This window comes from Staurois parvus, unplaced genomic scaffold, assembly GCF_062004578.1.
Source record: "Staurois parvus isolate SC_StPar_1 unplaced genomic scaffold, SC_StPar_1.0 ptg000175l, whole genome shotgun sequence".
Lineage (NCBI taxonomy): Eukaryota > Metazoa > Chordata > Amphibia > Anura > Ranidae > Staurois > Staurois parvus.
The window spans coordinates 15,330,896-15,347,127 of record NW_028317971.1 but is presented as its reverse complement, the minus strand read 5'-3'; the positions used below and the strand labels follow the sequence as shown (position 1 = coordinate 15,347,127).

Below are 16,232 nucleotides of genomic sequence, written 5' to 3'. Positions count from 1 at the left end.
ATTGTTGCTTGTTTGGTGATAGTTAGGTCTGAGTAAGGGAGTATTTAATGATTATCGCCATGCCTGGTAGCTGTGAGGCATAGAAGTACTCATTAAGGCTCAGTTCACACTAGGGTGGGTGGAAGCAGCTGTGGGACCTGCACTTCGTCCTGCAGATGCAACCACCAGCATACAAAACGCGGGTACTATTAATCTTAATGGCATGCCACCCATACTGTAAATTGGAACCGCACTGCAGTGCAGTTCCCAGTGCGCCTGCAATTTCTGGAAAAGTGCAGGGACCTTTTCCCTCCGTTTTGTGTCATTTGCTGCTGTGCTGTGTGCCGCAAAACGGCACTAGTGTGAACAAAGCCTTAGCCCCATACCACCAAAATGGACATAGTTTATATGAAATGCATGTCATACTTATGTGACGGCTATGGCAAGTTTGGGGGGAGACTTAAAAGAATTGCACACATGGCTTCTGATCGGAAAAGGGTGGATCTAAATAACACTGTACTAAGAGACATAAGGGGGCTGCCATTGCTTACCCTCATTTTAGGGATACTAGTTGCCTGGCTGTGTCTGACTAAGCTACAAACTCCAAACAAGCATATAAAAGTCAGACTGAACTATGAAATTCCATTCTATACATTTGTTCCATGGAAGGGTCTTAAAAAGTAACAGTCAGACAGCCATAATTTAAAAAAAATACATTGGCAATGGCAACAATGCAAAGACAGACAGAAAAGAACACAGTAACATGTGCCACAATCTTTGTAAGAAAAAAAGGAATTTAGATTTACCTGTAAATTCCATAACTTGGAGTACAGATCACAGTACATTACCATAATCATACAGGTCATAGGCGTAAACCTTCCGGTGGCTGGACACTGGCAAAGTTTTAGATGACGAGCTCCCTGGGCACTTCCCCTATAACTATCCCAATTGATGAGTCCACAGTTTTGTAGCAAGCAATGTAGAGTAACACCCCAGTCACATCAAGTCCGACTTTGAAATCGTGAGACTTACAGTGAAGTCGCACGATTTCAAAGTTGGGTGAAATGCCGATTTCAAGTGCGATTTGCAAGACATCTGACACAGATGCCTATGCATATCGCACCAAAAGTAGCACATGTACTACTTTAGAAATCGATGCAGCTCCAACCAAGTCGGAACCGCACCGATTTGACCTCTCTAATTGCGGACAATAGGGTGCGACTTGTCATACGATTTCCAAATCGCATGCCAAGCTGCACACAATGTGACCGGGGTGTATTGTTCTACTTTACTCTAAGATATGAAACATACAGGCACGTCAAAATTCCTCTCATCTTAATTGTACAGTACTGGCATGTATTCATACACTATGGGACGTTCCTAAGAAATAAATAGGGGCAACAATGAGGCAAACATAATTGTGCCAACAGGGCCAAACAACAATGGACGGAAGACTCAACTTCAGAGTGCCGTGGCAACAACCTTGCAACCAAAAGAGTGGAGGGCAACCTCGTAAAACTTTGAAAAAGTATGAACAGATGACCAGGTGTAGGCCTTGCACAACTGTACTACAGGAGGCTTGGTGCCATAATGCCCAGGATATTCCTTCTGATCTGGAGGAATGAGCACACAAAAGCACAGGAGGAGATTTTTCTTTCAGAATTTAAGCTCAGATTCCTCATCAATCATGCAACGATGGACTTCAAAGCAGGGTGCAAGGTCCCGTGGACAGGACAAACAAGGAATCTAGATAGATTGGGAGCGCTAGATCATCTACCCAGTAAGGGATAGGGGGTGGATATATTAGTAGAAGGGCCATGTGAGAATGTCATCCAAGTCCATCTTTAATGGAAGGCTTATGGGTATGTGGGCTTGTAGGAGGAGCCAGATGGCTGTAAGAGCTTGTAGATACTCCTATATGCAGGTAGAAAAGAGACAGCGGTGCCACTCTAAGTGTAGATAGTTTTAAAAGCAGGCAAATTTGATCATACAATGCACTCACAAGAGTAGATTATTAAAAGCATGTCATGAGGAATGGTGGTCCAGTGGAGCGGATCGTTCTATGAGGCACTCTTGGTGCTCTTGATAGCTTAGAGTTCTGTCAGTAAGTTATGCAGATAGCAAAGAGATAAGCTATCAGAGAGGAACCACACTCCAGGAGTACACACCAGAGTACTCAGCAGTCAGCAGCAGAAAGGACAGAACTCTTCCTACGGGATCTGCACTGCCCTGTGCAGCAGCAAACCCCCCCCCCCCCCCCCCTTATCTCTGCCTCCCTTGGTTTCAGCATCCAGCAGATTCCAACAGCTGACTCCTCCTCCAGACCCTGCACTTTCTGCATCCCAGCTCCGCCCCCAGCTTCTTCCTGGCAGCAGCACAAGGCAAGGCTGCACTTTGATGTAAGGGAGGGTGGGGGACTCTTGACTTCCGATGTCGAGGGGGCTATTGAAATCTGATGTAAGATAGGGGGGGACATCTGCTTATAATTATGAGAATACTTCAATTCTGTGCCAGTTGAAAAGGAGGATCACACACCACTGGCGTCCACAAGAAACTTTGACAGGACCATGTTTTGTCTGAGCAGTCTCTTGTAGATGATACCAGCAATGTACGATCCTCCTTTTCAGACTTGCATCATCTGCTACAGGGTGCAAGTGAGCTGCGTGCCAGTCTGCACCTGCCCTTCACAGCTTAAGTCTTAAGTTATTACTAAAACCAGTTATAATCAAAGGCAATTATTTAATATATGATATGATATAATATGATAAAGATTAGATACATTTATTACAGTCTTACAGATACAACTGGCTCTTTGAGGGCAATCATTACACTGATGCAGCCCACAGTGAAACACTCGTACACTAGAGGGATGTACTTTGTTCATTTTTACAAGCATTTTAGGCTAAGCGTGATTTTTTTCCATGAAGGAGAAATAGTCCATCACCTTCAGACACTAGCACTAAACTGAGGACTCGTGGAGTGGGGTTATAGTGGGGGCACCCAGGGGGCATGTCCTCTAAGCTTTCCCAGTGTCCAATCACCTGAAGGTACTGTACATGCCTATAACCAATGGTGTATAAAAACTCTGTGTCCTCTACTGTGTGATTAAGATTATGCTTTCATTACTGTACCAAATGCAGGAGTCTAAGTCCTCGATCATACAGGGGGACTAAGCAGTGCACCCATCGCATTGGTAAGCACATGTGTTTCGTGCATCCCTATGCAGGTAGTCCTAATTATGTCAATTGGGAAGCAACAGCTGCATGGACAAAGTTGCTGCTTCCAATGTGACATCCACATGGCTACATGTACGTGTGAATAAATGCACTGTTTGAGTTTAGGGACATGCACTCACATGTATATCAGATTAGAAGCAACAGCTGTGTATGTGAATTAGATTGCGACATAATATACATCAATGGAACTGCCTGCATGGAGATGCACAGAACATCACCATGTGGGCAAACACAGCACTCCGTGGGCGTACACTTTAGCACGCTCTATGTGAACAGGCCTAAGAGACACGTACATATGTCAGCACAATTATTTGTAGAAAATGAAATTCTTCCATCACATATGCTTTCCTGCACACAGATCATCATTAATATGGTCAGTGACTACAGAGCAACCAACAACTGTTGTACAAAATAAATAGTGCAGTGGTCAGGAGTTTGTCATATGCATACAAAATTCAGTGATCTTAAGTACAAGGTTTGTAACACAAAGACAGCAGGGGTCAGAAGAGCCTAACGCAGAGATTAGTAGACAGTACAGCAAAAAAAATTCTCTCCAAACCAACCCCTCTCCAATTACAGATTTCCCTCCAGTACAGCTCTCCTCCACAGCTCTCCCTCATCCATAAACACCAGATCAAGCTGTTTAAAAAGTGAGAGGAAGTCCTCCTTGGGCTCGGTCCTGTGACTGGGGATGTCATGCTCTGCTGCTCACTAGTCTCCTAGCTGGGGGCTTTGATATTATGGAAGCAAAACTGTGCCTAAACCTCCACAGAAAGAAGTAGTGCAGAACAAACCATAGTAAGTTAGGAAGCATGTACTCAATCCTTAATCCTTTGCCCTCTACCTGCATTTTTTTGAGCACAGTTTCCAAAGTTCAGCTCTGCTTCAGAAGACAACTAAAATAAAATTGACCCAAACTGTTAAAAACAATAGTCCAGCTGCATAAAATGTAATTGTCTAAATGTCTACAAATCCGTTTTAAAAAGGGTACGGTATAAAGATTACAGCAAAGGAGAATAAAAAAAAATATCAGCCAGCTGTATGCAGGATATGGAACACAAAAAGTATGCCGTTAAGAGGAGTAATTAATCAAAAGCAGCCTTTTTTAACCAGAGTGCCCAGGCACCCTGGGGTGTCTTGAATTGTGATGGATATGGTGAAATGCCTATTCGGTTTCCTGTTGAATATATACTTTTTTCATACATATCTACTTTTATACTTTTTCATATTTCTAAATATATGTGCTGTGCGTATATCTTTTGTCTGCTGGGCTTTGTAGTTCTCCTTAACTCAGAAAATGTCCTCAACCCCTCCCGTCGAGCTGTGAGGATCTTGTACCTAGGCCCTGGACATGTAAGGGAGTAAGAGTTAAGAGCTGCAACCAAGCATCAAGTTCCTGCCTTCTTCCTATATTTCAGCCAATCAAGATGTGCCTTTTAGACTATGACCATATTTGCATAATAATGACGTATACTCTATTGTTCTCTGTGTATAAAAGGTTAAGCACCGCCCTGCAATAAACAGAGATGAAGTGGTTAAACTGGACAGTTGTCAGTGTGATCATTTTCCGGCGTGCATGTGCAAACCATTTCTCAAAATTAGGAACATCAGCAGACATCCAACCCTAAACCCGATTGTGGTTCTCACAACCATTTTAAAATGTCTTCTGGGGTGCCTTGGCAAAATGCTTAAAAATTGGACAAAAATTGAATACAAGCCAGCAGGTGGCTCAAGCCAGCCTTTTAGTTACACAAAGCCACAGGTTTTCATTGTGTAACCATTTAAACCTTCAAGCAGCCAATGTCCTAAGAATCAATGACATTATCAGTTGATAAAGTGGATGTTGGGGAGCTGCACAGCATCCTTGTTTTCCCCTCCCCTGCTCCTGTCAATAATGGGGTCACATTAGCTAAATGAGGGAGAAAAACTGAGGGAGACGTGAAACACTGGAATACTAGTTAGTACCAGGGTGCAAAGGTGTGTTGGCTTTGGAAGAATAAATCATCTCTGACATTAGGTGTCCTACATGTGTGAATGTTGCCATTATTTCCATCTATTAGTTTAGTTTTTTACATTTGGGGTGCCTCAAGATTGTGCAAAATTTTAATGGGTGCCTTGACTGAAAAAAAAAAAAAAAAAAAAAAGGTTGAGAAACACTGATCTAAAGTTTCAACAGGATGTAATCAATAAAATAGAGAGATCAGTGACAGAGGTAAACAAACACAAGCATACAGCTCCATGCACACTGGGTCTTTTAATAAAGCTGGCAACGTTAGCTGTGTACAGTCATGTTAAATATGTGAGTTTTCAGCGGGTTTTCATTAACATTTAGCCACTTTTTTTGCATTTGCGTATTTTAGCTTTATTTGAAAAAAAAAAAAAAATATATATATATATATATATATATATATATATATATATATTTTTTTTTTTTTTTTTTTTTGGCACAAAAAATTAAGTCCAAAAATGCTGGTTTGCAGAGCTTTACTGCGTTTTTCCACGTTAGAGCGTTTTTACAGCTACAAAACTCCTCTAAAAACCCAATAGTTCTGGGGGGCTTTTTCCAGCCAAAAAACGCAGATTACAGTCTATTTGTGCATGGACACATAGGATAACATGCTGGCGTGTTTACTGGCTATAGAAAAAAAACACCAAAAGATAAAAACAGCAGCTGTACAAACGTCCAGTGTGCATGAGGACATGTGTCCTATTTTCTGTGCCAAAAGGAGATGCAACAGTGTTTCATCAGCATGGTGATTAACAAAACTCTGCTATACTGAATAGCCTATCTGGGCTCCAGTATTCACCACTTCAGTCTTTAAGTTGGTCGTAACCTGTTTGGGGTGATGTTCTTGCACTGTGCAGTGAGGACTTGTTTTTCAGTGACAACATACAAATTACAGGAGTATACCTCAAAGTTAAAGTCACAAGAGCCAATGGTATACAGATGTGTTAACTCTGTGAGGCTTATTCAGAACACTTGTATTTACATCGTCAGCCCTAGATCCAGACTTTCTTTCTTCCTTTGACCCTCAGAGCACCAGCACCTATACAGAATTTTTAAGGTAGAATAAAGGGATAGTGCAAACTATCATCAGTTTATTAGAAAAAAATAAATACGGCACTAGAGATCATTATATTTTCAGGGGATCTCATTTGACATGTCCGTGTTGGTGGCAAAATCTCCTGCTTCTGTAAGTTGGAGAAGGAAACAACTGAGTAATTTATGGAAGGCTCCCTCTGAGATCTACTGACAGAGCGTAGGGAAAACATAATAATAACATTGTTACCCTAATACTTAAAGAAAAACCCAAAAAGTGTAATACATTGCACCTTGCCAATCCTTAGATATGATGGCTGCATTCGTTTTATTATTCTGCCTTTATTCACCTGATGATCTGGTCAGTAACACACATAATATGTAGGCGCACAGGGGAACTGCAGAAACCAGCATTGTTAATCTGAGGGGAAGACAGTGTTAGATGTACTAGAAGATTTAAATACACTAACAAATTTAAACTATACTCTAGCTCACACTGCATTTACTCAGTTATAGAAAACAGTATTTTTCCTTTTGGGACAAAGGTTTTACATGAATAAATAAAAGCCGATCATTGTAAGCACCCCTGTGGTGAATGGTTTGTCTCAACACTTACACTTGCAGGAGAGCTTGTTCTGTTGAAAAACAGGACTTCCTGGCCAGATCACCAGGTGAAAATGAAACAAAGCCTAAAAAAGAAAACTAATGGAGCCATCACAACTAAGAACTGGTAAACTGCAATATAATAAATGTTTGCTTTTGAGTTTAATACCACTTTAAACAGTATCAATATTTGCTACAACAAGGTTTCTAAATACACAGAACACAATACTCACTGAATCTTGTCATTCGTATCCCAAGCATCCAATATTCTTTGAACCAAACAGCATTTCTGGAAAAGCTAAAACAAAATAATACTTTTCACTGAATCTGAAAAGGTCTAAAACAGGTAATAGAACTGACTACAATAAAGGAAAAGCAGGTCTCTAAAATTATGTTAAGTCATATAGTCATTTCCAGGTGGCAATAAATATAAAGAGCCAGCACTGTAAAATTTCTTTAAAACAAGTCCTCGATGACCATGTGCTCAGAGAGGGGGAGTGACAGTGCACTTTGCTCTCAAATGAAGCACTCTCAAGGTACCTGTCCAACATGTTGGTACAGGATAATTGATTATGTCCTGTTACTATGGTCAAGTAGTAGTACTGAAGATATGCAATTTATGTCTATTTTGAACAAAAATGTTTTCAATTTAAAATTTACGTTGAAATATAGTAAAATATGCATTCCTTTCTTGGATTTTCAAATCTCTCTCCAAAAGGATGGTACCAGTGGGACATCTCTACCATAAGCCCACAGCAGGCAATACCATTTTGCATGCCCGAAGTGGCCATCCATGTTCATTGGTAAAAAGCATTCCATACAGTCAGTATTTAAGACTGAGAAGATTGCTCTACTGATGATATGTTTCAAAAAGAGGCTGAGGCCTTGAGAAACAGGTTACTAAAAAGCGGTTATAAGACAGCTACCTTCAAAAAGGCGCACAACAAAGCAAAGGGTAGAAGCAGGCAGGTAATTCTTTTCAGCAAACGTGTCATAACTACATTATCTAATCCACATCTGCAGATCCGTAGCACCATGCAGAAGTATTGGCATTTATTGACAAGTGGCTCTCTTCTCAAGAAATATATTAAAGATTGTTCAGAGATCACTTACAGAAGGTCACCCCTACATATGTGACCGTATGGTAAGGAGTAACTATGTTAAAAAATGACAGTCATCACAAGTAGGCACTTTTAGATATGGATCTTGATGGTACAGGAAAGTACATAATTTAGGCTCCTGCATAGGATGCTGCATGAAACAAAACACTTTGTTGTCTGCCAAACAATAGGGGTGGTATACATCATGTTCTACCAATATGGCACATTTTAAGTAGGGAAAACGAAGAGACCTTTCCAGTAAGAATATATTATCATGTTAAACACACCAATTGGCAGACGTGCATTTAAAACATAATTAGAATACATCTGTAAATCAGATTTGCAGCTTTTGATAGGATATATGAAGACCCTAGGAGAAGTAATTTTGTTTTAGAAAATTCCTCCAAAAGGGAGACAAGATGGATATACAACTTAAAAGCTATCTCCAACCTGGGTTTAAATGAGGCATTAAATTGTGACATGTGACAGATTATATTTCGGATTTACAGCGTCTAAAATAAGTACTGAACACGTCACCATTTTTCTCAGTATGTAGATTTCTAAAAGGTGCTACTGACATGAAATTTTCACCATATTCCGGTAACAACCCATGCAATCCATACACACAAAGAAACCAAAACAAATAAGCCCAAAAAGTTATGTGCAATAGAATGAACTGACACAGGGAAAAAGTATTGAACACATGAAGAAAGGGAGGTGCAAAAAGGCATGGAAAGCCAAGACGCCAGCTGAAATCTATCAATTATTAGAAAATAATATCAGCTGGTTCAGTCTCAACCGATGGCCATATAAAAACGTGTCTCATTACAAAGGTGTCACACAAGAAACATCTCACGATGGATAAAAGCAAAGAGCTCTCTCAAGACCTTGTTGCAAAACATACTGACGGCATTGGTTACAGAAGGATTTCTAAACTTTTGAATTGTCCAGTGAACACTGTTGGGCCCATAATCTGGAAGTGGAAAGAACATCATTGCACCATAAACCCAGCCAAGACCAGGTGCTCCTTGCAGGATTTCTGACAGAGGAGTGAAAAGAATTAACAGAAGAGTTGTCCAAGAGCCAAAGTCAACTTATGGAGAGCTTCAGAAAGACCAGGAATTAGCAGGTACAATTGTTTCAAAGAAAATAAGTAATGCACTCAACCGCCATGGCCTGTATGCACACTCACCAAGCAAGACTCCACTGCTCAAGGAAAAGCATGTTGAAGCTCATTAAAAGTTTGCCGCACAACATTTAGACAAGCCTGTGAAATACTGCGAGAATATAGTCTGGTCAGATAAGACCAAAATTGAACTCCTTGGATGCCATAATACACACCATGTTTGTTGGTCAAATAACACATGGTGTGGGGCTGTTTTTCAGCATACAGTACTGGCAAACTTCATATCATTGAGGAAAGGATGATAGAAAAAAAATGTACGAAGACATATTTGATGAAAATATACTGCCATCTACCAGGATGATGAAGATGAAACGAGGGTGAACATTTCATCAAGACAATGATACCAAACACAAAGTCAAGGAAAACTCTCAACGGGGCTCAGAGAAAGAAAATAAAGCTGCTGCAATGGCCCAGCCAATCACCTGACTTGAATCCAATAGAATATCTATGGAGAGAGCTAAAGATCAGAGTTCATTGAAGAGGTCCACATAACCTTAACCCCTTTGCGCTGGCCGCACACAAACGTGCGGCCTCCCGGCGTCTGGGCCTAGACGCCGAGCGGCCGCACATTTGCGTCCATGTAACTAAATACATATGTGCTGAGAGCGCGCGCCCTGCGCGCTCCCAGCACACGTGTGGTACTCACGGAAAGGTCCCGGTCCGCTCTTTCGAACGGGACCTTTCCCGATCATGTGACTGCCGTGACGCGTCATCACGGCGGTCACATGATTCCTAAGCCACGCCCCAACCGCCCCGCCTCCCGGCGTCTGAATCTCTTAAAGGGCCGGGAGGCATCGGCGGGAAGGGGTTAAAGACTTGAAGACTGTATGTGTGGAAGAATGGGCAAAAATCACACCTGAGTAACGTGTGTGACCAGTTTCTCCATCTAAGAGGTGTTTTAAGCTGTCATTACCAACAAAGGATCTTGTACGAAGAATTAAATAAATTTCAGTTAGCGTGTTCAATAATTTTTCCCTGTGTCATTCCATTTTATTACACATAACTTAATATCTGAACATATCGGTTTTGGTTTCTTTGTATGCACAGATTGCATGGGTTGTTACAGAGATGTGGTGAAAATTTCATGTCAATAGCACCTTTAGAAATAGATTTGCTGAGAAAATGGTGACGTGTTCAAAACGTATATTACCCCCTGTATATTGATCCACTACATGCCAGCTACTTTGCAATATGAGTCTATATTACACGCACTAACTCTATATACATGTTTAAATTTTACATGTTGAATCAATAATTGCACTATTTTTGCAAGCTGTGGCGCTGGATGTGGGTGCTTGCTTAAGGAGGGCGGACACTTGGGCATTGACCTATCCAGGTCAATATCTTTCCATTCTACCTACTGGCGTGAATGCCTGAAGCCTGTTGGGAGGAGCGCTTTGCTTCTGCAAATTCCATCCCTCCCAATTGGTTGCTACTTGTGGCTCCTCCTGTGGGATTGGGGCAGGCTGCCCTCACATGGCTGTGAATCTGGGGTGGTGCCATCTTGCACATGCACAGCAGTCGCATCCGCACCACCCGATGATGTCATCATCCGGCACGCTTTTGTGACTGCTCAGGCATCCATGGGAGGTGGGGACATATAAGGAAGAGGCTGAGAGGCAGATGGTGTCTGTACCATGGGGAGATCCTATGGTGGCATAGTCGGCATTCTGTTTACAACAGGAGGTGAGCACAACATAGGCTTTATTGCAAGGGAACATCACAGTATTTTTTGAGCCTTTTGATCTCTCTACTTGACTGATTTTCCTCTACTTGTTATCCAGCTTTAACCCACATGGGAGATGTCTCTTCCATCTAAGTTTGTCATTAATACTGGTGTAAAACATGGGGTTATAGAAGCGCAGATTTCTGGTTGCCATCTAGTGGGCCTTTTGTATTATTACACGTGTATTAATTTATGGCCATTACATGACATCTTATCAGTTTGAATTCTTGTTTTGGCTTAAGGGCAATAGAGGAATCAACAATTACCCATAAGTATTTATATTTATTAGGGTGTTGACCTATGTTGTTGAGCATATAGATTAATGATGGGTGCGGTACAGTAAGCTTATCAGCTTTATGTATTACTAGGCCTTGACCTCCATATAGAGATCCCAAAGCTCACTATATATTTGAGAATTTTGAAAAGTTGTGGACGTAGATTTAGACAGTTCTACAGGATAGGATATAAATGCCACATTTATATACACCATATACACAGGGGCCTAGTGTCTTTTTATGATAGTTTTATGATAGTTCTCTTCGATCCAACCCTTTTGTCCCAGTGTCTGCCCCCAGGGTTGACTCCAGTCTAGGTCGCTACAGCCACAGTTTATAGGTGTGGACATTTTGCATGTATTAATGTGTCCATATCCATTTCAGATGACTGTGCAATTTATATCTTACCTTGCATGTGATAAGAAATATTGTATTGTAATTCTTATTTATATTTAGTAAAAGTTGCTACTTCCTCACTTAATCCTCAAAATAGTTCTGAAGAAGCTGTCTGAGAAACGTGTTGACTTATGACAATCCATTACCACAAGGCCACACATTAACCATTCCATAAGCCAATTTAACCGGCCTAGATTGTGGGTGATAACTAGCAGCTTTTTTTTGTTAGTGATGAGGAGTAATGATAGTAGTAAGATCACTCTGATGCTATCTGTAGGGTCATGTTGATACATTTTAGATTTTAAAAGTAGTAGTAGTGCTGATGTATGTAATAATATTTTGTTTAAAGTGTTGTCTCATCCGTACCAGTAAAGTCTGATTTCCCTCCCTGATAGCCTTTAGTTATTTTTTTTATAGGGTTTAATAACATTTTAAAATTAGAGAGATTGCAGGTCGTCAATTTCAGCTGCTAGAAAAAAATAAGTTGATAAAAAGTCACAACTTAAGGGCCTCTGTTTTTAACCTTAAAAAGGAATTTCTGCAGTGTCAGCAGTTAAAAATGTCAGTGAGGGCTTATTTTAGCACAGGTGTACCTTAATGACTCACATGATAATTTATTAAGGCAGTGTAATCTGTACTTGTGTACAGTGAACTAAAGCAACCAATACCGTTTCACATTTCAAAAATGTAAAAAAAAAAAAAAAAAAAGTGCTGACTGGCTGGACAACCATACTGGGTGACAGGTAGGGAGAAGAAAAGCCATTTTGGCAGAACAGAATCCCCTATATCAAAAGCTTAGCCTCCTATTTTACCATGTGCTGTAGGGTAGGTGAATATTTGCATAAAACTGAATTCCTGGTATTGTAATTTTTACAAAGTTATGTTGTTTTAGCTTGGACCCATGTAAGTATTTGTGTGCCATAAGCTATGGGATCCATTTGGAAATCACAGTAGCAGGAACCATTACTACAGTGATTGCCACTAGCTTCCAGCAGTGTTAATTTTTACATCAAATTTCAATTTCGTTTTAGTCCTAGTCTTTTGACTAAAATGCCATTTTAGTTGTAGTGTCAGTTCACATATATGCAGATTGGATGTGGTTTGAACCGCATCCAATCTGCATGACATGAAATAACATTGCTTCCTATGGTGCCTGTTCACATATATCCGGCGCATTGGCAGTGCGGATTGAAAAAGAGTGATGTCTGATTTCTGAGCAGTGTGGTCCGGTTCAGGTTTGGATTACAGGCTATTGACTTCTGTGGGAACCATTTTTAAACCGCACATATGTGAACAGGATAAATTCCTGACATGAACCTGTCCTGACCTGATGTAAACCTGACCTGAACAGCTGAACAACTATTGTGTCAGTTAGCTGTGAAACCTGAGCTTACGTCCGCACCACACGTGTGAATCAGCTCTTAATCGTATTTTAGTCATCTGAATTGTTTTAGTTTTAGTCGTATTTTAGTCGACTAAAATCTCCTGTACAATTTTAGTCGACTATAATCTAATGGGTTTAGGTAAATTATAACACATTTAAAAATTTCTCCAGCACTGATAAACTCATATACTCCTGGTGTAATAATCTAATAACATTATGTATGGTATTAAGATTTGAACATGCACTACAGACACAGCTGTAAATGCAATTGCACATATTACCTGAATATATTACCAAGATTACATATACCGGTATATATTTTTTTTTTTATAAAGCGCCTTTTTCTTAATTTTTTTTTCTTTCAGCAACTTAGAAGATGCCCCCTACTTTTACTTGTGTGGTAGTGCAGTGTTAATTTGATGCCAAATTTTGATTTAGTTTTAGTCATAGTCTTTTGACCAAAATGCCATTTTAGTTTTAGTCATATTTTACTCATCTGAATTATTTTAGCTTTAGTCGTACTTTAGTTGACAATATTAACACTGGCTTCCAGATCTGTGCCAAGCGGCTGCTCTTCTGCCTACTGAACACAGGAAGTCATCCACTTAGGATGGGCACCATTCAGAGAACACTTTGCATTTTCTCAATGAATGCAACATGTGCTTTGATTAGACAAGGTGGAGATTGTGACGTCACCGTCCTGCCTCTCTATCTCATCCATTCACAGAACACTTTCATTGAGAAAAAGCATAATGTTCCTTGAATGGCTAGCGTGCAACGCAAGCAACCTCCTGTGTTCACAACGAATCAAGGCAGCCGCTAGCATAGATCACAGAAGTAGTAGTGTGTACTACAGTCAGCTGGATCAATGTAACTATGTAAAAACTGCCACATATGGAATACATCTTTAAACAAGATAATCCACCTTTCAAAAGGACTTTGCACCAAAGTATAAATGTCCACTTATTCAGAGTAACTCCTTTATTCAGTTTAAAGCGGAACTAAAAGGGTAAATACCCACCTACACAATGGTATCTCACCAGCATCAACATCATCTTCAGAGTGCTGGTCTTCGGGCCTCTTCATTGGCTAGCAAGAGATGAGGACACTCTGGCGCATGCACAGGATCCAGTCATCTCAAACAGAGACCGTCACAGCGCTGTAAACTGAGCTGCGCATGCACAGCTCAGTTTACAGTGCCGGAGAAGACAGCGAGCAGGCAAGTAGCGGCATTTAATTGCAGAAGAAACATTGCATGCCCGCTTGCTGTTTCTACAGTGGAATTCTAGTTTCTTTTTAAATGTTAAGTATATTTTTTAAGTTGTACAGGGACTATTGTACATACAGAACCAAATTCATGATTCTTAAAAATTTCAGTGGATTTTGACACGGCTAAGACATAAGAAATAAGGACATTGCAGTATTCCAAAAATAGATTTACATGTGTAATCATGAGATCCTCTTGCTCGGGTACTGATTTCTCACACTCTTCTGTATTGCCATTAAGTGGCTCCTCCGTTTTTCTCTCTTCTACAATGGAAGCATTTCTTCCCTCTTGCAGAGAATGGGAGAGGATTGCTGCTATACACAACTCAACCTGGACATGTAGAAAATTATTCCAAGTGTACCGGAAAAACAGGTCCTGTTTTTGAAAAGAAATTAATAGAATTTAGATAAACATGTTGCATGCAATTCTTAAAGTACAAATATGTTCCTGCAGGACAGTCTAAACCCAGTGTTACTTAACATTTTTTCAGTTAAGGCACCCTTTAAAATTGCGCCCAATATTGGGGTACACCAGTCTGAGGGCTCATTCATGCCACTGCATTGAAAAAACACATCACATAAGAACATGTATATAAAAAAAAAAAATTTTTTTTTTTAGATTGCGCAGGCTTGTTCAATGGGCTGCTCTATGCACATTAAACATGCAAAAATGGTACTGCCATGATTTTTTGTTTGTAAGCCACACCAAAGACACATGGAACCATGTGTTTTAGAGGGAGCAAAAGCATTTGCTAGATGTGTGGGGGGTGCCATTAAAAATTAATGGCACCCTCACGTATCTGCAATGGGAAGTGCACACGTGTTGTGAACAAGCCCTAAAATGTAGTTTGAAGCAGAGTTCAATGGTCTGTAGGTTGTAGATCTTCTCCCCAACAAATCAACCCTGCTGGCACAAATTCTGTTCCTACTCCACTCTACTAGCACAAAACCCATCATCCCAAGCACAAATGTTTGTTACCCTTCCCCTATTGTGTTCTCAGTACTTATAGTATGTGGGCAGGTAGCCAACCCTGCACAGAGGGGTTAAAAACAGACCGGACCAACGCTGGTAGTACTAAAAGGTTTCTACGCTAGGTAAACAAGAAGGTTTAGTCTTAAAAATCATTTTGTACTAGTGCAAACCAAAAAAAAAGGACTCAGGACAAGATGGAGCTGCTAGCTCAGAAATACCAACATAATATCTCTAATTCGCTCAAAAGGGGGGGGGGGGGTGTCTCTGAAGCGCAGAGAGCGCCAGGTAATGATAGGGCAACTTCCTGTAGATAAGTCCCGATATGGGGCAAGCGGTTTCTGGAAGTGGATGGGTAATGCAGAAACTTGTCCCTTGGGGGTAGTCATAGTCAGAAGCTGGTGAAGACTGAAGAAAGGCTACAAGATTCCCTGAGAGACAAGAGATTGCCTATGGTTAAGCTTTGTCTTCCCAACAGACAAAGTAGGCCTTCCCTGAGTGATGGTCAATCTTGCAGCAGTTGGATTTCCTTGCTTGGAGTAAGTTAGGAATGACCGAATCAGAGATACCCATATCCTTTAGGCTTTGGTTTCAACAGCCAAGCTGTTTAAGGCAGTTACTGAGGTGAAGGGAAGTAAAAATAAAAAACTAAAATAATATGGTTGCAGAAGTGTGCACACCCTTAAACTAATACTTTGTTGAAGAACCTTTTGATTGTATTCCAGCACTCAGTCTTTTTGGGTATGAGTCTATCGGCATAGCACATCTTGACTTGGCAATATTTGCCCACTCTTCCTTGCAATAACACTCCAAATCTCTCAGATTGAGAGGGCATCTCCTGTGCACAGTCCTCTTCAGATCACCTCACAGATTTTTGATCGGATTCAGGTCTGGGCTCTGGTTGGGCCATTCCAAAACGTTAATCTTCTTCTGGGGAAGCCATTCCTTTGTTGATTTGGATGTATGCTTTGGGTCATTGTCATGCTGAAAGATGAAGTTCCTCTTCATGTTCAACTTTCTAGCTGAAGCCTGAAGGTTATGTGCCAATATTTACTGGTATTTGGAACTGTT

The 16,232-nt window shown here is 40.6% G+C and overlaps 1 protein-coding gene across 2 annotated transcripts in view; it reads right to left on the bottom strand.

Annotated features, from left to right (window-relative positions):
* Window positions 1-16,232, bottom strand: part of PPP6R2 (protein phosphatase 6 regulatory subunit 2) — a 150,322-nt gene that overhangs the window by 76,185 nt on the left and 57,905 nt on the right. For both annotated transcript variants that reach the window (XM_089676975.1, XM_089676976.1), the window contains exons 11-12: window positions 14,367-14,567; window positions 7,092-7,156 (exon numbers count right to left, since the gene is read on the bottom strand). In XM_089676975.1, the coding sequence (XP_089533101.1) occupies window positions 7,092-7,156; window positions 14,367-14,567 (266 nt within the window). The remainder of the gene's footprint in view (window positions 1-7,091; window positions 7,157-14,366; window positions 14,568-16,232) is intronic.